Below are 23,716 nucleotides of genomic sequence, written 5' to 3'. Positions count from 1 at the left end.
AACTCAGCGCCGGTTACCTCGCAGGGTACGCAAACACCTGTAACCATCTGTCTACGCACTGCCTTTCAGCAGCTTTCAGGCGTCCTCGCCACAGGGCCGAGTCTTCTCTGCGGCAAGCGAGGAGGCGGGCGAGGGAGGGCGCCGCCCCCCGGAACACCACGGCGTTCCTGTGCTTCCATATCTGCCAACAGCACAGAAGAACGAAGGTAGGGCAGGCAGTATCTCCGACCACCTCCCGGACATCCAGGGCCTGGAGCGCGCCCACCTGGTAGCCTATGTCAACCACGTCGACCCCCACAGCCCGCCAAAATGAGGGGGCGAGAGGGCACTCAAACACCATGTGATCCGCCGTCTCCAGCTCGCACGGACAGACAGGGCAGACAGCCCCTTCCGCCGTGACGATGGTTTTTCGCAGCAAGACATCTCTTGTGTTGATTCGTCGTTGGACCAGGAGCCACCCAAAGAAGCGAACGCGGGAGGGAGCAGCACACTCCCAAAGGAATGCCGCGAACGGCGCCTGCACGCCGCCGAACCGCTCCAGGGCATAGACGGCCGCCGTCTCCAGCCCCCCATGCGCGCCCGAGCACAGGATCGGTGTGCGCTCGTCGTCCCCGGGCTCCGCAGCACTTTCGCTGAGTAGGGTCAGAAGGGTAGCCCTCTCCCCGGCGCCGGCGGTGGTAAGCCTGGGCACCAGCACACTGTCCAAGCCGCGCACCCGCACCTGCCGCACCGTGGCCTCCTCCCGCGTCGTGTGTGAGTGCAGCGCCGGAAGAGCCACCGCGAGAGGCCCACACGGAGCCAGGAGTCGAGCCAGAAAGACGTCCGCCTCCCCTCGCGCACCGTCACCCTGGTGATCCCGCGGTACAGCGGAAGCATCCGCGCCAGCGCCTTGCTGTGCTCCCCCATGTCCCTGCCGGCCATAGTCGAGAGAAGGGAGCGGCTGTCGAGCTCAGCCCACACCCACAGCGCCCATCTCGAGGACGAGGAGGCTGTGTGGAGCCGGTGCGGCATCTTGAGCAGCAGGCAGCGGTTCTGCGTGGCTAGGCCGCGGACCCCCAGCCCGCCCTCCGCCTTGGATCTGCATACACGCTCCCAAGCCACCAGGCATTGCGCACCCGAGGCGCGTTCTGCCGCATTCCAGAGGAAGGCCCGACGAAGCGAGTCGAGCTCCTTGATCACCGCAGGGGGGAGCATCATCGCCGCCATGGCGTAAGTGGGGAGGGCGTCAAGAACAGCGTTGATCAGGACCAAACGCCCAGCTGGGGAGAGAAGACGAGCTCTCCATCCAGCCAGATACTTGTCCACCTTCGCAATCATGGGCAGGAAGTCCGCGAAGCAGAGCTTCTCCCAGGACAACGGAAGCCCGAGGTAGGATTGCGGAAACCCTTGCACGGCGCAGCCGACAGCTCCCACCGTCTCCACCAACACCTCCTCGGGAACGTGCATGGGGACTAGAGTACTTTTGGCGAAGTTGATGTCCAGCCCCGTCGCCGCCGCAAAGTCATCGAGGATATGGCGGAGGCGGGCAGCGGCACCGGGGTCCGCGCGAAGGATGACAAGCGTGTCATCGGCATACTGCGGCACCAGGGGGGCTCGCCATCGACAAGAGGGTGGAACATCCCCCCATCCTGCCTGATCATCTGCTGCAGCACATCGGCGACGATGAGGAAGAGGTATGGCGAGCATGGGTCGCCCTGTCGCAGCCCTCGGCGCACCGTGAACCACTTCCCGGGCACCCCGTTCAGCAGCACCGCCGATCGAGAGGACGCGAAGATCAGGTCCATCCAGGTGCACCACCGCTCGGGGAAGCCGCGCGCCATGAGGATCCGGCGCAACGCCCCCCAGTCGACAGAGTCGAACGCCTTGGCGAAGTCCAGCTTGAACACGAGGGCAGACGCCCCTCGCTTGTGGCAGCTCTGGATCACTTCGGCAGCATAGACGAAGTTCTCGGAGATGCTTCGCCCCGCCAGGAACCCAGACTGGTCGACGTCAATGATCCCCCCGATCTGCTTTTGCAACCTCGAGGTGAGGTCGCGGCAGAGGATCTTCACGTCCCCATTCTGCAGGGAGACAGGACGGAAGGCGCCCGGCGTCGGCACGCCCGCGCCCTTGGGCAGCAAGGCAATGTACGCGCGGTTGATGGCGTCGAGGTCCGCAGTGCCGTCGTGGACCGCGTCGAAGAGCCGTTGCAAGTCGCCTGCGACCTCACTCCGAGCGGCCTGGTAGAACGCAGGGCCAAGGCCATCCGGCCCGGGCGCGCTGGTCCGGTCAAGGAGGTTTGCCGCCGTCTTGATCTCACTGGGCGAGAACGGCGCGATAAGTGCCGCCGCGTCCACCCTCGGCGCGTCACAGTAGAGAGCATCGAGGTCGAAGCGCCACACGGAGGGGCGAGCCCTGCCCAACAGCTCGGAGTAGAAGGTGAGCAGGGCCGCCGCCTTCCCGCATGGTCCATCACCATCGCGCCACCAACGTCGAGGACACGGATCATGTTGGCGCGGCGGCGGTGGGAGGCACTCGCGTGGAAGAAACCGGTGTTCTCGTCCCCCTCACGGACAGCGCGGCATTTCCCACGCTACTTCCAGAACACGCTCTGCCGCCTGATCGAGGCCGCCAACGCCGCGCGCGCATCCTTCCTGAGCTGTTGTTCATCAAAGGACAAGGGGCGACACTCTTCCCAGAAGTCAAGCAGGTCAATCACGAATTTACAGTTATTGTCAAAAGCAGGAATGAATTTGTGTAGCCTTTTCCAAACCTTGGCAGCGTCCCGAAACCGTTTCTTGCGTGCCGCCAGGCAACCGACCGCGCACCGACCAGCCCCCGCGCTTGACCATGAGGGAAGGGTAGAGGGGAGAAAACGAGGATCGCGAAGCCAGGCGTTCTCAAAGAAAAACCGCAAGGAGGAAGGAATTTTGGTCGCCGCCTCCACGACCAAGGGCACGTGATCGGAATTAGGGCGAGGGCATGACGACAGACACAAGTCTGGGAAGGCAACGTCCCAAGAGGAATCAAAGAACGCGCGATCCAAGCGAGCCAGAGTGGGGGGATCCCGCTTGCTCGTCCAAGTGAACAGCCGATCCGACAGTGCGAGCTCGTGCAGAGCCAGATCGTTAATGATGGAGTTGAACACAGCCGCGCGAGAAGCATCAAAATGGTTGTTATTCTTCTCGTGAGGGAAACGGATGAGATTAAAGTCCCCGAGAACTAGCCAGGGGCCGGTGGCGCCCAAAGAGACCGACCGGAGGTCATCGACAAAGTCGGCCGTCAAGGCATGATCCGAGGGGGCGTAAACGTTGGTAATCATGAAGGAGAGAGCGCACCGCGTGGAGGAAAAGGAGGCCGTAAGCGTGTAACGGGAGGAAGAGGACGAGAACAGACTCAGGACGCTAGGGTCCCAGGCGGTGACGATCCCGCCTCTACTACCATCCGCATCCTTGGCCACGAAAGAACTGAGCCGGGTGGGCAAGAACGATCGGGCTTTGGCGGGGGACAACTCAGACAGCTTGCTCTCCTGGATACAAGAGAGAACGGGGTTGACAGTGTGGATAGCATTCCTAACAACGTCACACTTATCCGCGCTCCCAAGCCCTTGCACGTTCCAACACAGGATCGAGAGCTTAGAGTACTGGGCACTATCCATCACAAGCCGGATCACCACGTCTAGCAAGGAAAGAAAGCAGAGACGACACAACTCCCTTGAAGGGGTACAAGCTAACACCACAACAGCGGACAGCACAAACGCTGTAGATACCCACAAACGTAGCCCTAGAACACGACAGCGGGCGGGGGTGGTAGGCGCGACACGCGCGACACGAAGTGAGAGACAGAGACATCCTAATCATCAGAGCTAGCCTGCACCGGAGTAGGCGGGATCGCTGCCGCCGAGCGCACCGCAGCCGCAGCAGCCGCGGTCAGCGGGTTGTGCACCCCCTCCAGCATCATCCCCTTCGCCACCTTTGACTTGAGGCGCGGCGAGCAGCCGGTCAGAGCATCACGGAGAGCCCTAAGCCGAATGGCTTTTTCTTCCATGCCCATCCAGTTGGACGGCTCGTCCCGGGCAATCCGCGCGCTCCGGCGCCGTTCAGGAAGCGGCGCGGGCACCTCGTCACCGGGCCCGTCGATCTCCACCAGCGTGACGCTGGAGCGACCGCTGGATGCCGAGGTCCGCCCGGCGGAGACCGCACCGGCTAGGTCCGGCAGGGCTCCACCAGGGGGCGCGTGTGAGGGGGGGGGGCACCCAGGAGGCGGAGCACAGAGGCGAGGCGTTGCCCACCCCCGCGGGCGTCGACGTGCATGGCCTGCATGCTCGCGGGCCCTCCAGCACGCGCTCCCACAAGTTGCCCCAGGAGAACCGCGGCGTTGTGAGCAAAGGGAGGCGGCGGCTCGGAGAAGAACGGGAGGTAGGCCCCGTCCGCAGAGAAGGAGTCGTCGCGGCTCCAGGCGCGAACGGGGCGCACCGCGACAATGCGCGTGCCCCACCGCCCCCCAGCGGCCAAACGTTACAAGGGACACGGCGCGGGTTCTTGAGCAAGACCACGGCACGCACGGTGGCTAACTCGCGCCCGGACAGCACAAGGGGGTCGATCTCCAGCACCTTGCCGAAGCCCGAGAACATGGCGGGGATGCAGTTCGGGTTAAGGAACTCGGCAGGGAAGCCGGTGGCGGCCAACACATCACACACGTCGATACGGGGAGTGACGCGGTCGTACTCCTCCTCGGGGAAGAGGTCGATACGCGCGCCCTCGTGCATGAACGGCTGGCGGCGAAGCGCCTCACGCCTGTCCTCCCAGGACGCGAAGCGAAGATACATAGCCCCAACCGAGGACGGGACGACCTCGGGAAGCAGGTGGCCGATGTTGTCAAGGACAGCAGCTTGCACCGCAAGGGTGTCGTTGTGGAAGGCGTTGGGGGGAACGATGACGACGACGGCGAGCCGCAGCGCAGCGTCGTAGTCCCCGTCCGGCATGAAGACCTCAACGATGTCCAGGCGCTCCGAGTCGGCAATGACAGAAGGGATGGAGTTTCCCGACGACATGGACGAGGCGGTGCGCACAGAGAGACGTGAGCCGGAGGAGGCGGAAGAGACGCGGTCGCGGTAGGCCAACAACTCGGGTGGCAGCCCACCCAAGCCCGGCGAGAGGACCGGGGTTACCGGAGCCCCGCGCCCCCCGGCCAACTCAGGAGGAGAAGGGGGCGGCGAACGGACCACCTCCGTGATGGAGATGACACGGTTGCTAGGCGGGGAGTGCGGCGCGTCAGCGGCAGCGCCGGCCGCAACCACGGCAGGGGGCGGGGCGGAGCTCGACTCGCCCACCATCAACCGCCGGGGCAGGACGGGAGAGACCCGCTCGGGGGACGCCGAGGGCCGGGCGCGCGGATAGGGGGTGGATTGGCGGCGAGCAGGGGGAGGCTGAGGCGCCGCGCCCGAGCGCCCGGGGAAGGAGGCAGCCTTGGGAGGGGCGGGACAGCGTTTCGGGGCCATGGCACAGCGAGGGGAAGACGCGCGATGCCCAGAAACACGACACCGCCGGCACCGTACAGGGTCCCGGCAGTCCTTGACGTAGTGGCGGGTGGAGAGACAACGGAAGCAGCCGCGGAGCGAGAGCTCTGGCTGTAGGGGGCGAGGCGTGGAATCGTTGGCTGGGGCCGTGGGGGTAAGGGCTTGTCTCCACCGACGCAGCAGTTAAGGCGGCAGGTGAGGGGAGTTTGCGGGGAGTAAAAGGGGCGTCCGCGCCCGCATGGGGCGCAGCCGCGGTCATATCGCCCGCGCCGCACGCGGTGTCACCCCGGGGAGCGACAGGATGGATGGGGACAGGGCAGTCAATGCTAGCGTCAGGGACCTCGGGGTTCAAACCCGGCCAATCGCAACTAGGGGAGAGGGTCAGCGGCGCGGGCAGGGGGAGGAGAGGAGGCCTCTGCGGCGCCGCGCGGACGTGACAGCGGATGGGAAATAGTTTAAGACGAGGGCGACGGGGGGCAGCAGGCGCCGTAACTCCGGGTTGGTGCAGGAGGCGCTGCACGCGAGCAGCGCATTTACGCGAGGACGCCACGTCAGCCTCCGCCTCGCGGCGGGAGGCGTGGACGCCCAGGTTGACGGCGACGAAGAGCCCCGGCGCCACAGCCGCCAGGAACTGCGCCACCGCGGCACTCGCCACCTGAACCGAGAACGCACGTGGCGCCACTTGAGCAGCACGCAGCCGCTCCGGTGGGGCGCAGAAGAAATACGACAGGAGGGAGGACACGCCGTCGCTAGAGAAGCAGCCGGCGACGAACGGCACTACGACCCAAACGTAGCCGGAGTCGGAGAGGGAAGGGAACTCCGAGGGGTGGAAGGCGACACCGGAGAGGAAAGCAGCGAGGACACGGGCGCGGAAGGCGATACCTGGGCGGGGGACGAGGTCGACGGCAGCGACGGCACGGGGCGGCAGGGCAGGGCGCCCGGCAGCAGCAGAACGGTCCGGGCAGCGGACAAGGAGCGGAGCCGGCGGCCTATCCAGCGCTCCATCGGCGCCGGGCAGGTCCGAGAGGAGAGCAACAGGTGGTGTGGGAGCCGTGGGTGGCGGGGCGGCGCGGGAGCGGCGCCGCCCGACGAGTCGCCAGGCGAGTCGCGGGAGCTCATCCTACATCCCCCGCTCCGTGCTACTATCTGATTTACTCTGCGACCGGCAACAAACAGTAAAAGAAATCTCCCTATCCTCAATTGAGGCCAGTTTCTGAATCTGAATCTCCTTAACCAATGTATATGCTCTGAACCCGTTCCTCCCTTGACTCTTGATCCGCTCCGATCAGTCTCAAATCCTCATACACAACCGTCAGTAGATCACCCCGCCAAAAAAACGGTGAGTAGATCGTGGCAATTGGGATTAGAGCCCTTCCGATCTTTGCCCCCAAGGTGCGCAAGATCAACCTAAGGATCAGATCGCTGATTCGTTGCGTCGGCGGCGATCTGGCTGCAGTGGACACCATGGTCGGCTCGTTGGAGGAGCTGAAGCCGGCTTTTCACACACACGTACCGAAAACCAGCTAAGATAGTCCTGTTCTGTACTGAAAACGGATCACCGAACAACACACAAGTACAAAAGGTAAATATCAACGACTATAAACAGAACTTGAAGCGGAATAAAATGTTCTCAGAATTTAATCTGTCTGTCAGACTTGCATGAAGCAACAGATATGCAGCATATAAGCACAACACCGATCTGATGATCAAAATGTACTAGATGGAAACATAAAAACAAAGTGTGTCTGAAATCATGCTTCTGCGGACAGAAGTGTCTGCGGATGGACATAAACTAAATTACTCGGATGAAAAATTGGCCTTCCGGTGCAGAGTTTTCATTCATCATCACGATCCAGTAAGGTAATGCCGCCGGCCTTGCAGTGCTGTTCCAGCGGCTAGTGCTCAGAAATCAAGAACTGAGACGCTTCTTTATATTTCGGAGGATGCACGCCAGTCTTGCTGGTATCAAATTTCCTGCATGATTAACAGGATGAAAACTTTGATTAGCTAAAATTGCAGTTGAAGTCAAGGGTGGCAGCTGTGTTTCTAAAGAAGGAATTCTGAGCAGCAAACATCATTACAAAGCAGCACAAACCACATTATTAGATAGAAATAAAGTGCAAATACTGTTGTATACACAACTGAAGTAGCCAAGATTGGCAGGAGACATACTCAAATTTTACTTGGATGTGAGCGAGCTTCTGTCTGTTCTCCTCTGATTCACACCACTTCTTCAGCTCAGGACAGTTCCAAATATACAGAGCTTTGAGGCCAGTGAGCTTGGCTAACATGTCCTCCGGCAAAGATTGAATGCCATGGCACTCGTCGATCGCAAGTTGCTGGAGAGAGGATAGGGCCCTAGTAATCTCTGGTGAGCTGGTTAGATTGTAGCAGTTGTTGATAGTCAAGCTGCAGAGTCCAGGGAGGTGTCGGAGCAAAGTCCAGTCACCTAGTGGCACATTGAGCAAGCAAAGCAGCAATGATTAGGAATTGTTGATGCTGGAGCATTACAAAAGATAGAAGTACAGGAGATAATTCTCAAGGATCAAAATATACTTTGAGAAGAGAAGGTACATGACGAAATTCATTACCTAGAGGCACATTACAACTTTGGACGACCAGTTCAGTTACTGGAGCCGAAGGACCCTCCACACCATCTATTCCTGCTATCGATTGAGACATCACTTGGTTGCAGTCTGATATCAACAACCTCTGAGCTCTGGGTGGAAGAGATCCAAAGCTCAACAAGGGGCATTTCTGAATCGCCAGCTCATCAACAGCGGCAAACTCAAACTCTTTCAGGTTCTCCATATCATCTATGGTGAATTTGGAGAGTCGAGTGAATGCCTCTTTGTTGCCTCCACTCAGGTCACCGGCATGGATCCTTGTGATTCTGGCCATCCTTCTGAGAACAAGGCGCTGGAGGTTTGGAAATAGACCCAGCAGCGGCAGTTCAATGCACCTCGGGAAGTCCTCCATGGTAACCTCTGTAAGATTAGGAAGATGAGATGATATGCTTTGTATCCGCCAGGCAGGGAGGCAGGTTTCGCCGCCATAGCCACATATCTCGAGGCACTGCAGAGAATGTGGTGGCACTAGTTCTCCTAACAAAGCATTTTCCTCCACTTTTATAGATCCTCCAGGGGCACCAACAGTCCAACAAAGCTTCAACCTTTCAACCTTTTGTTTCTGAACTAATGTTATCCTCCGCGCTTCCTCCAAAGACTTCAGCCTCTCAAGGCAGCTTATCTCCAACTCTTTACAGTCCACAACCTCGAGCTGAGCAAGGTTGCTCGTGCTTCCGTATGCCCCTTCCTCAACACGAACCATAAGCTGGCAACTTTCTAGACCCCGGCATTTGCTTAAATCTGTTATAACCTTGAGAGACTTCGTTTCACCTACTTTCTTGATTCTGATGCAGCCTGAGAGATCCAGTGTGTGTAGCCTGTTGAGGTCACCTAGACTTTCAGGCAGATCAAAAAGAAATGTGTTATGAGACAGGTCCAAATGCTCTAGACTGGAAAGACCTCTGAGACAGTCTCCAATGTATTGGAGGTTGTCCACTTGTGACTGATGGTAGTAAAAGATGGAATTCAGGCACATGGACAAGTTTAGATATCGGAGGTTGGTGAGCTTGCACAAACCATCTTTTAGCCCTTGGACACAAGACCGGTGCCGAGCAAGATGACAGCAAGGGTGTGATAAGTTCAAATGCTCAAGACTAGTGAGGCCACCAAGGCTTTTCCCGATCCCTTCAAAACAAGACCAGAATGATAAATCCAGGTGTGCCAGTTTGCCGAGCTTCTGGAGTGGTTCTGGAAGCTCCGCTAGTCCATGGCACCGTGATACATTAACATGAGACAAGTTTATGAGATCCCCAAATGATTCAGGAAGAGTTGCAAGCCCAGAGCAGCCTGACAAATTAATGTGCACCAGATTGACAAGCTTCCCAACTGATTCAGGTAGGTTTAGTAGTTCAGAGCAGCCTGACAAGTTGGCATTTACTAAACGGATTAGCTTTCCAAATGACTCTGGTAGGTTTAGTAGCCCGGAGCATCTTGATAAGTCGACGTGGAACAGATTTTTCAGATGCCCAAATGACTCGGGCAGAGTTACCAGTCCAGTGAATTCTGATATCTTAAGATAACCCAGGTGCCTCAGTTGACAGATGGAGTCTGGTAGCTTCCGCACGGAGCTCTCCTTTAGTTCCAGGACACGTAGGCACTTCTTACGTGAAAATGAGTCATTGTTAAACTCCACTTTGCTACAGCCTACACAACGCAGCGCTCTTTGATCTGCAGCATACCTATCATCAAGTTCCCCATGGTGGTTGATGGCTAGACTGTAGTTTGAACATACTAGGAACCCTCTCGCGAAGTCATGCACCAAATCGTGCATAGTGAACAAGATCCCACCCTTATCGTCCTTTGCACTGGTCTGCAACAAATTAAGGGCATAAACGCATAATTATAAGATGCATCACAAAATGTTTATCTTGAGAAAGTGTAACTACAATTATGGTGTGTAGACATGTGGAACTAGGTATATTCTAAGATTACCTAAAAAATTAGTAACATGGCTATATATGTCTTAATCTCTTAGATATATGTACTCATCTGGTTTCACAATATCATGCCCCCCTCGCGCATACCTTCTATTAGATCCACACAGTAGTAATCTATCTAGTCAGAACAAGCATGGTAGAATTCAATTAAAATTTTACTTCAATTTTGTGCCTCTAAAATACGACAAATTTTGTAAAACAGAGTAGTAGAAAATTACTCAGGCTTTGTAGTTTGAAGGAATGACATGTCCAGAAGCCTGGTAATATGCTCCTCAGCTATCTGTGTTGCAGACAATATTTCAGATGGCTCAATGAGGTGGAGAGCAATCCATTGATGAACCAGGTCTTCTTTCACTATATTGTGGCCGTTTGGGAAGATTTTACAATAATAAGCAAAGCATAGCCTCAAATCTGGTGGCATACTCCTGTAGCTTAACTCGAAAGTTGAAAGAGGTAAGCAAAATGTTGAATCAAGCTTGACCTTTCCCCTCATAGCATATGGGTCAGAATCTAGCATGCGTGCAATTTCTAGAGCCGCTGATGGTACACCCCGGCACTTTCTTGCTATCACCTGTCCTATCTTCTCCAATTCTTCTCCTCCTTTGGAACGGATTGATTTTTTGATTATTTGCAAGCATGTGTCATCACTCAAGGGACTTAGCCTGTATGGCTCAATGGTGCAAACCTTCCTAGCAATTGCTTGGTTGCATGTGGTTACTATCACATCAACCTTGTCGCCCAAGAAGGTTAACATGTCCTTCAACCGTTGCAACTGGACGGTATCCTCCTCCCGCAGATCATCCAGAACAAGGAGCACCTTCTTACCATTAAGTAGCTTCTGAAGTCGCTTCATTATATGCTCCACCCCCACCACATCTGAAGATGCATCTTCCTGTGACTGTCCTCGAAATACCTGCCAATTTATGGACTCACCTACTTCATGGAAGTCGAGTACAGGAGACACATGGACCCATACCCGAAAGTCGTAACTTTGGAGGGAGCGAGTATCACCAAAAACCATTTGTGCCAGCGCTGTCTTGCCACTACCTGCAAGCCCAAAGATGGGAAGAATGGTGATGGGCTCTTGCCTGCGCTCAGCAGACAGCAGCAGGATGGCCATTATCCTCTCTTTATCTGATCCTCTTTCGGAATCCAATGGTTTTTCAAAAGCTGGTGCACTATCGTAATACATAGGATGGAATGTAGGGCACCCCTCCTGTATCGTCATCACTCGTTTTTTCGTCTCTCCCACCTTGATGGCCATGGCATTCTTCATGATGGCAAGGCGGGGCAGCAGCATCCTTGTCATCTGCATATATGTATCATTCTCTTGCAATCAAAATAGTGAAAGCTTTCACAACACCCGGCCTCTGCATATGGGCGATGCATACAATCACTTTATTAATTATTCATAAATTTTGTTCTAAGGAATCTCAAGACAGGAACTAACGAATAGTACTTGCTTCACAGCTGGAATAAGAAAGTAGAAAAAAAATGGTATAATACCGTTACAGCAGCCGGTGACCTCGCGTCCTGCAACTCGTCAACTATGTCCATGATGTTGTAGGCGGCGGCCCTGACCAGACACAGCCAATCCGACGCTGATCTATCCCTCAGCGGCTGCATCTCGGCTTTGTCGAGCACCGGCTGGACGGCCTCCAGCACCTCCAACATTTCCCGCAGATCGCCAGTGAAGTTAGATCGCACCACGGCTTCATCTTCTGTGGCGGATCTGAGCTTCGCGCATGCCCTCTGGAGGATGGCTTGGGCCATGTCTGCTCCTTTGCTCCTACAACGAGCTCTCTTTGCCTGTGGTCAACGATGGAATGGGGATGGGGATGGGCTGATGGGTAAAAATGGGGAGAGAAACAGAGGGGCCTCTGGGGATGGGGAGGGGTTGATCCACACGTTAACGCATTGGTAATGTGTGGGGCTGTAGGAGGAGGGGATTTGGGGCTGGACATGGGGAAAGCTTGGAGAATCATTTGATTCGCTCGGTGGCAACGACAATGGAGAGGTAGGAGACACAGTGCCAATGGATAAGTGAAACTACAGTGGACTTGTGCAGTGTAAAGTGGGCTACACTGGAACCAGCTGGAGCTGAAGCGACAACCTAAACTTTATACATTTTCTAGATCACAACTTTTACGCACTGGGAACGCGCAAAACCATTTTTATCGGAGCCACACTTGAGAGCAGGGACGAAGCCCAGAAAATAGAGATAGGGGGGAAGAACTTAGAACCGTCAAAATCTTTGGATACATTGTCACGTAAGAGCATCTTCAACACTAACCCACAAATTTGCTTCGGCATCCGTCCACGGATAGGGGATCAGTCCACGAACACTAATACCAGAGGCCGCTATCCAACGCTGTCCGCATACATTTCAATAATTATTTAAACTAAACGAATAAAATTCGTGCAAACACGGCGGATTCATATAAACCGGAAGACATTTTATTCAAATATGACAGATTTTCATTACATTTCGTATATTTAGAAGAAAAAAAAAACCTATCCTACGGCGGTGGCCGGCGTCCAAGCCATTTTTGCTCCCATCCTGGTACCGCATACTCCACCCGTCGTCTTCACGAGCACCGGTGATAAGACCGATGAAGTAAAGGTGCGGCCTCCGTTGAGGAAGCACTACTAGAAAAAGGGCTACTAATGGCGCACCTAATTTGGCCATTAATGGCGCATTAGTGGTGCGCCATTAGTAGCACGCCATTAGTAATATTTACTAATGGCGCACCACTGGTGCGCCATTAGTATACCAGATACTAATGGCGCCATTAGTATAGGAAATGGTGCGCCATTAGTATGCCTCCCAGGGCCATGTATAGCCAGGTGCTTTGGTATACTAATGGCGCACCACAGGGCGATGCGCCATTAGTAACCTCGGCATACTAATGGCGCACTGTTATGTGATGCGCCATTAGTATGAATATTAGGTTTTTTTTATTTTTTAATTTTCTGTTTTTTTTACACAGGTTACAAAATATATAATTGGACAAAATATAGACAGCACACATCAATAACAGATTCATCGAATACAATATAAGATTAGTCTCTGAATACATTTCATCATATTAGTCTCCATGAGAGACAGACCGGCCCAGATGGGACACAAGGCCATGCCGCCTTCCATGCCCTACTCATCCTTGGAGGAGTCCGCGCCTTGTCCGTCGCCGGTGGACGTGAGGTCCACGATGGAAATAGAGGCGCCGGCACTCTTGTCGTTCCACCAGGGCGCCTGAAAGTTCATCGGCGGCACATAGGATGCGCAGCTGGCGTTGTTCTCATCCGCGAGCGCCTGCAACTGTGCCTCCGCGTCGGCTTGTTCCTGGCGAGCGGCAGCTTGAGCGCGGGCGGCCTCATAGATCGAGCGCTACTCCTCGTCGAAGTTGGGGTTCCCTGCTGCCATGGCCTTTATGCCGCGCACTTGCCGTCGATTTGGCCCTTTGCTAGTCGGTGCTGCTCGAGGAGGAACATGTTTACCATTGTTTCCCATGCACCTGCTGGAACACCGACATAGGCGTCGACGCAGGCTCCTCCTCCGCCATGGCGTCGCTGATGTGCGCATGTGCCTGCTCTATGCTGAAGCCTGCATGCACATGCTCGGGCTCGGTGTGGTGTCGTCGGAGCCCGTCTCCATTGTGGGGTCGTCCTCATCGTCAGAGACCTCGGACGAGCAGGCCGGCATACCGGCCTCGATCCGCCTGGCACGGCGGCTCTACCAGGCGGCCGCAAGGGCGCCCACCTCGTGCTTCATCTCCGTCGAAAGGTTCTCCCGTAGAGCATTGCCGCCTGCAGTCATGACAGATGTGGTGCAAGGGAGAACGATGTGGAGCGTGTGTTGTGGCGTGGAGTTAGTTGAATGTGTAGTAGCCTGTAATTGGTGATGCCTGTTAGCAATATCGTTATAGTTTGTTTTTTCATTTTTCAGAATTTTGATGATAAATTTAATATAAATAGTTTAAAATAATACAAGAGTAAGAGCAATATGCGTGAATAAAAATGTTCACTCATATATATAAAAAAGTCTTGGTAATTTAATATTTTTTCATGTAATTTTATTAAATGTCCTTGTAATTTTACGAAGTGTTTGCATATTTTAAATGATGTCCGTATCGTTTTAAAAAGGGTATGTGTATTTATTAGAAGTCTTAAAGTACTTCTAATTTAATGTTCTTTCAATTCCAAAAAGTTCTAATGTGATTTTAAAAAGCGTCCATGCAAATTACGTGTTCACAAATATTAAAAATTATACTCCCTCCGTCCGGAAATACTTGTCATCAAAATAAATAAAAGGGAATATATCTAGATGTATTTTAGTTCTAGATACATCCCTTTTTACCCATTTTGAAAACAAGTATTTTCGGACGGAGGCAGTACACGAAAACTATACAGGGCATTCACATATTTACTAAGTTTTTTGCACATTTTAATGCTCACGACTATTTTAGAAAAAAAATATGGCACTTAAAATTATCTCCACTTATTTAAAAAGATGTTTACACATTTAAAAAATGTCCATCCATTTGAAAAGGTTATCATAATTTAAAATATTAGTTGCATTATTTTCAAAATATTCATGAAATAAAAAATCATGAAATTTTTAAAAAGTGTTCAAGCCTTGGAAAACTTTTGCATTTAAAATGTTCAGACATTAAAAAAATAAGAATTCACACGTTCAAAACCATGTTCATGTACTTCAAAAAATTGTTCAACTATTTGCCAAAAAAGGTATGTAGTTTAAAAAACCACTTGTTTATCATATTTATATTTCTTGTTTATGTTGCGGACTTGTAGTAAAGAAAGATCCCCGGGCTTTTGATGTAAAAAAAATCCTCAGGATTTTACCCCGGGCTACGCTCAGGCTTGCATTGGTGTAAAATTTTGAATTTCGAGCTGGGCTCGAGCTTATATAATCATAATTGGGATTTTGCAAGTCAGACACTAAATCCAGCCTGGGCCGAGGAATGCCCAGGTTTTACCCCTAAAGAAACCTGTTTCTCCTTGAAAGGAATCTAAAAAAAACTCATCCTTCAAAAACGTTTGAAAAGAAAAGGGAAAAGACATCAGTAATATCGAACATTCCATAGGCACCGAGAAACAAATTAATCCTTGCAACGTTACTCTGAAAAAATGAAGCAGAATTCCAACCGTGTGATCGTCGATGGGTGGTTAGCAGTGAGAGAGCAGTACTCCACTATGTACAATGTGCAAACGCCCAGGTCTTGGAAAAATGCCGTTGACTCGTACTTAGTCGTGAGGCACCGAAACTTGTGATGTCTGCGAAAGTGCAACTTCTGATGACAACAATAAAAACACGAGCACGTACATGGTCAACCAGCATGTAAAGAACCATTCTTACCTGAACCTGTGTGTTCTGAACTGAAATATTATCACCAAATCGAATTTGATAGCACATGCCTAGTAGTACGAACTTACACTGGGCGAAAAGTGTGGCAATATTTAAGGATTCGTCGGAGCATTACACAGCATATAATATATTCAGATTAACCGATTAAATTGTACAGGGACGCGGAAAGTAAGCTGTCCGAAATCAAAATCATCATGTTTTGCTGCCTGAAAGAGTCTGCAGGCGAACATACGTTGCAACTTGCAAGGGTAGCTGGTAATCAAATGGCATTCCATTTTGCACCGAAATTCGTTCTTCATCGCAAGCAACAATTCCTCGCCGCCATGGCGTCTTCCTACACCGCCTCCACCTCGTCGCCCGATCTGTCGTCCTCCTCAATCTCCTGCCTGCTAGTACTAGCAGGTTCCCTGAAAAATGTACAAGGACAGCAACTCGCACAATTAAAATGAGTTCAGATCAGCGATGGTACTGCATTTTTGTACACAAACTACTTTGAGAAGCGATACACGAACCAACATAAGAAATGTAAAATAACAGTAAAACACCAAGCAACATGATGGTACATACTCATAATTTTTGTTGGGGATGTGCGCCAGCATTTTCTTGTTCTCCTCTAGCTGACACCACTTCTCCAATTCTGGACAGTCAAAAATACACAGATCCTTGAGGCTGGTGAGTTTCTGCATTCTATCCGGTAACGAGTTGAGGTGCTTGCAGCAGACGATCTTGAGTTCCTGGAGAGAGGTGAGCTCACCCAAGTACTCCGGGAGGCATGTTCCGGCGTAACCATTAACCTCAAGGCACTGCAGATTAGGTGGTGGCAGTAATTCTCCCAACAAAGCACTGTCCTCCACTGATCTGAGAGAGTCCAAAGTCCAAGAAAGCTTCAACTTTTTAATCTTCTGTTTCTCCGCCATTTTGATTCTCTGTGCTTCCACTCTAGACCTGACATTTTCAAGGCAGCTTATCTGGAGCTCTTGGCAATTTACCACCTCCAGCTGAACAATGTTGCTGCTGCTATACACATCATCATCATCGATGATGCGAACCACAAACTGGCAACTCTCTAGGCCACGGCACATCCTCAGATTTGTAAATGTGAGAGACTTCATTTCACCAACCATCTTGAGTCTGATGCAGCCTGAGAGATTCAGTGTTTTCAGATTGTTGAGCTCACCTAGACTCGCAGGCAGACCAAAAAGAAATGTGTGATGAGACAGGTCCAAATGTTCTAGGCTAGAAAGATTTCTGACACACTCTCCAAGGTATTTGAGACTGTCCTCTTGTGACTGGTGGTAGTAAAAGATAGGATTCAGACACGCTGACAAGTTCAGATATCGTAGTTTGGTGAGCTTGCACAGACCATCTTTTAGCCCTTTTAGCCCTTTGAGATGAGACCGGTGATCAAGATGACAGCAAGGGTTTGATAAGTTCAAATGCTCCAGCGTGGTGAGGCCACCAAGGTTTTTCCCGATCTCTTCAAAACAAGACCAGAATGATAAATCCAGGTGTACCAGTTTGCCGAGATTCTGGAGTGGTTCTGGAAGCCCTGCCAGTCCATGGCATCGTGATAGATTGACATGGCTCAAGTTTATGAGATCTCCAAATGATTCCGGAAGAGCTGCAAGCCTGGAGCAGCCTGATAAGTCAATATGGAACAGATTTTTCAGTTGCCCAAATGAGTCTGGCAGAGTAACCAGCCCAGTGAATTCTGATATCTTGAGATACCCCAGGTACCTCAGTTGACAGATGGAGTGTGGTAGCTTTTGCACAGAGCTCTCCTTTAGTTCCAGCACACGTAGGCACTTCTTGCGTGAAAAAGAGTCATCTTTAAACTCCACTTTGCTACAACCAACACAACATAGTGCCCTTAGATACTTATCATACGTGTCATCAATTTTCCCATGAGGATTGGTGGCTAGACGGTAGCTCGAATTTCCTAGGAACCATACCATGAGGTCGTGCACCGGATCATGTATAGTGAACAAGATTGCACCCTTTTCATCTTTTCCACTGACCTATAGCAAATTGAAGGCATATATATATACACATAAATATAAGATGCATCACAAAATATTTATCTTGAGGAAGTGTAACTACTATTGTGCAACTTGGACATGTGGAGCTTAGATATAGATTAAAATCGCGGAGAAATGTTTTAGCGGCGGCCTCTCCCAGAGCTATAGTGGCCACCATAGCGGGCAATCGCGGCAAATAGCGGAAATTTTTCTGGTGAAAAAGATGATTTTTAGAGGGTTTTGCTCACTGTTAAGCCGTTTAGAGGGATTTGTGAAGGATTTCGCGGCAGCAGCCATAGCGTAGCGTCGAGGCTCCCGGGCAGCTATAGCGCAGCTATCGCGGCTATTTCGCGGGCTATTTGAATCTATGATTTTAACATTAACTACAAAGGAGGACGCTAGGCGTCGGTCGACCGATTGAAAGCCCCGATCGATCACCTCGCGAGCCGTCAGATGTGGTCGTACATCGCGGTCAGATCCGGGTGTCCCAAAAAATCAGTTTCTGCACCTGCTTCCTCAACGCTACACGATCTTCCCAGCATGCTCCTGCACCGTGGGTTCATGCAAATATCTAAGCGCTGGGGTCGCACCGGTGTGATCTGCTGTCACCATGGTCATCGTCGGTAAAGACACCCTTTGCGGCAACACACTCCCACGCATGTAGCAGCACCGTGATGGCTCGCAGAACCACCGGCATCGCCGTCGAAAGCCTGGACGCAGAACTTGCAGTTGCAGCACTCCTATCAACGGTCGCAGCTCGGCTATCGTTACTTGCATCTCCCGTGGATTATCTTACTAGTCAGGTCGGGAGCCCCCGCGTCGTCCTCCCCCTAGGGCGACTCGGGCGGCCAGAAACCTAGCCGCCGCCACCGCAAACTCCCTCCTCCTCTCCCTCCGCCACCGCCGGAAGACGCCGCCGGGCTAAGCCCGGAGGCCGACGGCGGTGGCGGGGGATCTCCTCTCTCGCGCATCTCCGGGGTGGGGCGGACCCCAAGGCGTGTGGTGGCGCGACCGACTTGGGATCTGCGGCGCGGCGGATGGCTGCAGGCGGTGGGAGGCCGGCCCGTCCTCAGACGGCGACGGCTTGGCGTGGCGGAGGCCAGGGCTGCGGGCGCTGCAGATGGCCCTTCGGGCGGCGGCGCCGGCCGGCTTGGCTGCGGTGGCGTGCATGTTGCCTTCAGATCGGCGACGGCGGCGTGGAGGGCCTGGTGGTTTCTTCGGCGGCACCTCCGATCAGATCAGTTCTGACTGGTGCAGCCGGCGGTGGTGGCCATCTCTTCCGTCAGAGGTGGTTGGCCTGAGGCTGGGTGTTCGGATCTCGGGATCCGTCATCTGGCACTAGCTGCGAGTCGGGAAGATGTAGTTGTCGGTGAAAACCGAGCCGACGGCGGGCGATGGCGGCGTTCCACATCGTTACCTTGATGAAGGCATCGTCATGTGACTATCGTCGACCCACTCGTATTGCTCAGGGGGAAACCCTAGGATCTGGTGTTCCAGACCGGACGATGGCGGCACTTCGGTGTCGTTTCTCTCTTGGGAGCATCGTTTTATGGAGCAGCGCTGGAAGTCAGAGGCAGGAGGTGGAGCGGTTTCGTCTTGCACGAAGCTTCGGTGGAGATGTCAAGTCATGCCTGATCGACAGCTGCTACGCTTGGTCATGCCTGGTCGGCAGGTGCTACGCACGACATAACCTCCAAGGGCTTCAAGCTGTGCTGGCTGGTGGTACTTGGCAGCATGGCACTGAGGTGTATCAGTGGCGACCGCGACGTGTTCAGTTGTTTGCGCGCAGGGAGGAGGTGTCGTTGGGCACCGTAGTTGCGTCGACGATAGCTGGACTGAGTAAGGTTGATTCATCAGTACAGTTCTGAAGATGGAGCGGTGGCAGTTGGCGGCGGCGGCCTCTGAAAGCACGCCGGACCAGTGTGTGCCCCAGACCCGGCAAGTGGCTAGGTTGGGGTCTCAGGTCTTAGATGTTAGGCTTGGCTGCGATGTCTGTTTGGTATTAGGCCCAAACTATCTGCGCCTCTTCATCAACTGGATAGGTGTAGCGACAGATTGTTGCTTAGACGGCGGCTTTAGTATTACTGTTGTATGACTTTGTAAGGTCTTGTGAGAATAATTAATAAAATGACAATATGCATCTCCCAGATACAGAGGCCGGGGTCATCCTTCTTTTCAAAAAACTTGTATCTCCCGTCATACACGGTCGCATCACGGCGTCGCTGATTGCGGCTCTGTGGTAGACAGTTGCAGGTTGCAGCAACGCTATCCATCCACCATTGCCGCCCAGACAGCCATCGCCCCTCGTAGCACAGCCGCTGCTGGTCGCAGCAACAGCAGTTGCCCCTCGTAGCACATTCGGTCGCCGCTCATAGCACGCCACCTCGCATCTTCGTCGTGGCCACGGCATAGCATCATCGCCGCCGCGTCATAGCATCAGCCCTTCCCCGCCCGCAGCATCTGCGGCCACCCCCGCTGCAGATGTCCTTGCGCGCCGGAGGCTCACTCCACCACCGTCCGGCCGGCTTCAACATGCATGACCGCTCGGTCTGTCCTTGCAACCCGGCGCTCGGACTCTACTACATGGGCGTCCCTCTCTCTTGCAGCAACATTATCTGTGTGTGAGCTCGTCTCCGGCAGCAGTGGCCGGAATGGGGATGGGTGAATGGACGAAAATATATAATAGAGCACATGCACCCAGGCCCTCTCTATCTAGCCATTCATTTTCTGCATCACGATTCATGCAAGTACATTTCTCTTTTTTATTTCTCCCACACAGAATATATCTTGAAGTTCAAACCTATGCAGCGTGGCAAAGCTTTCTAACTAGACTCTAGGATAAATCTTTCAGATTTTTTTATCAAACATAAATATACAAAATAAGTTTTCTTTGATTAAAAAAAATCAAATTTTTAGTATTCATGTCGGACAAAAAATTCTGAAAGATTTTCCTAGATTCTAGTTAGAAAGCTTTGCCACACTGCATAGGTTTGAACTTCAAGAGATGTTCTGTGTGGGAGAAACAAAAAAGAAAAAATTTCATAAAGAAAGTTAGTTGTGTCGCATGGATCTTAAAGCAATATTGGAGAGCTAGGATAGCAGGGCCTGGGTGCAGGTGCTCTAAAAATCCACGTCCGGTGAATGGAGGAGACGACAACGGATGGCAACATCACAGAAAGAGGTGGAGGAGGGGGTGGTTCAGGAAGGAAAAAGAATTTTAGAGCCTCTTTGACTCACATGTTTTGTAAAACTTATAATACTGTAAGAAAAACATAATGACACATCATCTTTAATACTACAGCAGTAGTATGAGCGTTTGATTGTGCGCAGGAAAAAATGTAAGATTCTTCACATGAGGTTGTAAATGGATGAAAAAATTCCTATGAAAAGTACAAATGAATCATCAGAAAAATTAATAAGAATTGTAATCCTAAGAATTAGAATTCTCCAAAATTATTTTACATTTTTTTGAATCAGGAATGGATAATGTCAAAGGGAGCCAGTGACGTGGGGGGCAGGTGCGGCTCGATCAACACGGCCGATTCTAGCGCATGATCGAACAACCGATTAGAGGATCCTCTTCTCTAACAAAAGATTAGTAAGACTAAATATGTCTTAGTCTGGTTGATGTATGTAATTTTTTCGTTTCATTATCATGTCCCTCGAGCATACGTATACTAGTAGCATACTACCATACCCACATAGTAGTAATCCGTCCAATAGGAATATGTATGATGCAATTCACTCAAATTTTACTTCAGTTTTGTGACTCTAAAATTCCACAAATTTTGTACGACAGAGTAGTAGACAGTTACTCACGTTGTCCAGCTCTGCAGTTTGAAGGAATGACAAGTCTTGAAGCCTGGTAATATACTCCTCAGCTATCTTTGTGGCAGACAATATTTCAGATGGCTCAATGAGGTGAAGAGCGATCCAGTGATGAACCAGGTCATCTTTGACCATGCTGTGGCTGGCTGGGAAGATTAGACAACAATAAGCAAAGCATAGCCTCAAAGATGGTGGCATACTCTTGTAGCTTAGCTCGAAAGTTGAAAGGACTAGCGAAAATGCTGAACCATAGTTCATAACACTAAAGCAGATATTCAGTTCCATGGTTTTTTTCCACCATAATCTAGCATCTCGGGAATAACAATCTAGCATCCCTGCATAATCTCTAGCTGCTGATGGCACACCCCTGCACTTGCTTGCGATCTCCCGTCCAATCTTCTCCAACTCTTCTTCTCCTACTTTGAATCGGATCGATTTCTTGATTATTTGCCAACACGTGTCATCACTCAACCGATTTAGCATGTACGGCTCAACTGTACAGATCCTTCTGGCGATGGCTTGGTTGCATGTGGTTACTAGTACGTCCATCTTGTCTCCCAAGGAAGTTAACATGGACTTCAACCGCCGCAACTGAATGGGATCCTCCTCCCACAAGTCATCCAAAACAAGGAGCACCTTTTTACCACTAAGTAGCTTCTGAAGGCGGTTCATCATACTTTCCATGCCCTCCACGTCTGAAGAAGAATGGTTGATCTCTTCTTGTCCCCTTCCTGATACGTGAGAAATAATGGAGTTGCCTATTGTATGGAAGTCGAACTGGGGAGACACATGAATCCATACCCGGAAGTCGTAGCCTTGGAGGGAGTGAGTATCGTTAAAAACCATTTGTGCCATGGTTGTCTTGCCACTGCCTAGAAGCCCAAAGATGGGAAGGATGGTGATGTTCTCTTGCGTGATGTTGGGCTCAGTAGATAGGAGTGCGGCTATTATCCTCTCTTTATCTGACCCTCTTCCCAAAACCATTGCTTCCTCAAAAACTGGTCCAGTTTTTCGTTCCTCAATAATTTGATGGAACATTATTGTGTTTTCTTCTGTATATTCTGATAACTCACGCGAACATTCCAGTACCCACATCACTATCTTTTTGGTCTCCTGCACCTGGGTGGCCATTGCATTCTTCATGATGGCAAGGCGGGGCAGCATCCTTGTCATCTGCAAATATGGACCCTTATATTATCTTGCTTAGAGAAAGCATCAAACTGTCTTAAAATCAAAATATTGGAAGTTTTAACGACAGCACAGCTAAAACATCGATCAATGAATTATACTCTAACCAATCTCTCACGTCGGTGAAGACAACAAGTAATGAATGGTAGTATTTGCTTCGCCGGAATAAGGAAGCAAAAAATTGAACGGTCAGTTGCAGTGCAATATACCGTTGTCGCGTCCTGCAGCTCGTCTACAGTGTCTATGGTACTGTAGGCGGCGCTCACCGCAAGCTGCAGATAAGACGCCGTCGATCCATCCCTGAACAGCTGCATCTCGGCATCCTCCAGCATCGTTTGGATGGCCACCAGCACCTCCAACATATCCCGCAGGTCACGGGCAAAGTTCAAATGCACCACGGCTTCAAGTCTTATGGCGGATCTGAGCTTCGCGCATGCCCTCTGGACGATGGCTCGGGTAGCCATTACTGCTGGTTTACTCCTACAACGAGCTTTCTTTGTCTGTGGTCAACGAGTGGGGTTGATAGGTAAACTGAGAGAGAAGCAGAGGGGCCTTTGGGGATGTCCGGAGCCTACCAATGTAGGATTGGATTTGGGGTTGGCTATGAGAAAAGAAAAGATCTGCCGAATTTTGCTTGGTGGGCAAGGAGAGTGTAGAGATAGAAGACACGGCGTGAATGGATAGGGAAAACCATGCGTGTGGACCGCGGCTTTAGTTTTGATACATGTGGGCCCCACCTTGTAGAATTTAAGCTAGCGGTGTAGAATTTGAGCTAGTACATTAGTTACAGAGAGAAAAATATGTGGAAATTTAGGTCCATCGTCAAATTTTGGTTTGGTGGCAAATTTCAGCACGCTCACGCTGGGCATGCTAGCGGTGTAGAATTTGAGCTAGTACATTAGTTACAGAGAGAAAAATATGTGGAAATTTAGGTCCATCGTCAAATTTTGGTTTGGTGGCAAATTTCAGCACGCTCACGCTGGGCATGCTAGCGGTGTAGAATTTGAGCTAGTACATTAGTTACAGAGAGAAAAATATGTGGAAATTTAGGTCCATCGTCAAATTTTGGTTTGGTGGCAAATTTCAGCACGCTCACGCTGGGCATGCCCTTGGAGGAGCGGAAGCAACCAGGTGGAGGCTATCAATCGGAAGCGGTTCACAACCAAAAATAAAATTGTTTGAGCACATTTTGAAAATACCCGAGTATTATTTTTCATATATGTGAACATCATTCT

The 23,716-nt window shown here is 51.6% G+C and overlaps 2 protein-coding genes across 6 annotated transcripts; both read right to left on the bottom strand.

Annotated features, from left to right (window-relative positions):
* Positions 1 to 7,080: 7,080 nt before the first annotated feature.
* Positions 7,081 to 12,151, bottom strand: LOC123187101 (putative disease resistance protein RGA4). 4 transcript variants are annotated; one of them, XM_044598876.1, is made up of 4 exons: positions 10,280 to 10,518; positions 8,089 to 9,934; positions 7,670 to 7,946; positions 7,081 to 7,471 (listed from the first exon to the last, which is right to left on the bottom strand). In XM_044598876.1, the coding sequence occupies exons 2-4, from the start codon at positions 9,893 to 9,895 to the stop codon at positions 7,393 to 7,395; spliced, it is 2,163 nt and encodes a 720-aa protein (XP_044454811.1). In that variant the 5' UTR covers positions 9,896 to 9,934; positions 10,280 to 10,518; the 3' UTR covers positions 7,081 to 7,392. The 4 variants fall into 4 exon arrangements, with proteins under 4 accessions (XP_044454811.1, XP_044454810.1, XP_044454812.1 ...); XM_044598875.1 differs by lacking the exon at positions 10,280 to 10,518 and adding an exon at positions 10,057 to 10,171; XM_044598877.1 differs by lacking the exons at positions 7,081 to 7,471; positions 7,670 to 7,946 and adding an exon at positions 11,568 to 12,151 and having other exon boundaries at positions 9,617 to 9,934; positions 10,280 to 11,370.
* Positions 12,152 to 15,558: 3,407 nt separating this feature from the next.
* LOC123187100 (putative disease resistance protein RGA1) lies at positions 15,559 to 23,110 on the bottom strand. Of its 2 annotated transcripts, none has more exons than XM_044598874.1 (4): positions 22,748 to 23,110; positions 21,285 to 22,466; positions 16,015 to 17,465; positions 15,559 to 15,854 (listed from the first exon to the last, which is right to left on the bottom strand). In XM_044598874.1, the coding sequence occupies exons 1-4, from the start codon at positions 22,943 to 22,945 to the stop codon at positions 15,782 to 15,784; spliced, it is 2,904 nt and encodes a 967-aa protein (XP_044454809.1). In that variant the 5' UTR covers positions 22,946 to 23,110; the 3' UTR covers positions 15,559 to 15,781. The 2 variants fall into 2 exon arrangements, with proteins under 2 accessions (XP_044454809.1, XP_044454808.1); XM_044598873.1 differs by having other exon boundaries at positions 22,691 to 23,109.
* Positions 23,111 to 23,716: the final 606 nt, after the last annotated feature.

This window comes from Triticum aestivum, chromosome 2A (genome assembly GCF_018294505.1).
Source record: "Triticum aestivum cultivar Chinese Spring chromosome 2A, IWGSC CS RefSeq v2.1, whole genome shotgun sequence".
Lineage (NCBI taxonomy): Eukaryota > Viridiplantae > Streptophyta > Magnoliopsida > Poales > Poaceae > Triticum > Triticum aestivum.
Note: the sequence above shows the minus strand (reverse complement) of the source record. Positions and strands in the feature narration are given on the sequence as shown.

What these genes read in the sequence shown, in the direction of transcription:
- LOC123187101 (XM_044598876.1), bottom strand. Translation starts at nt 9,895, where the DNA reads ATGCACGATTTGGTGCATGACTTCGCGAGAGGGTTCCTAGTATGTTCA. An exon ending in AAGTTGTAATGTGCCTCTAG is followed by an intron (nt 7,947 to 8,088) that starts GTAATGAATTTC and finishes ATGTGCCACTAG; the next exon opens with GTGACTGGACTTTGCTCCGA. An exon ending in CACATCCAAGTAAAATTTGA is followed by an intron (nt 7,472 to 7,669) that starts GTATGTCTCCTG and finishes TTAATCATGCAG; the next exon opens with GAAATTTGATACCAGCAAGA.
- LOC123187100 (XM_044598873.1), bottom strand. Translation starts at nt 22,945, where the DNA reads ATGGCTACCCGAGCCATCGTCCAGAGGGCATGCGCGAAGCTCAGATCC. An exon ending in AGCTGCAGGACGCGACAACG is followed by an intron (nt 22,467 to 22,690) that starts GTATATTGCACT and finishes CCATATTTGCAG; the next exon opens with ATGACAAGGATGCTGCCCCG. An exon ending in AAACTGCAGAGCTGGACAAC is followed by an intron (nt 17,466 to 21,284) that starts GTGAGTAACTGT and finishes AATTTGCTATAG; the next exon opens with GTCAGTGGAAAAGATGAAAA.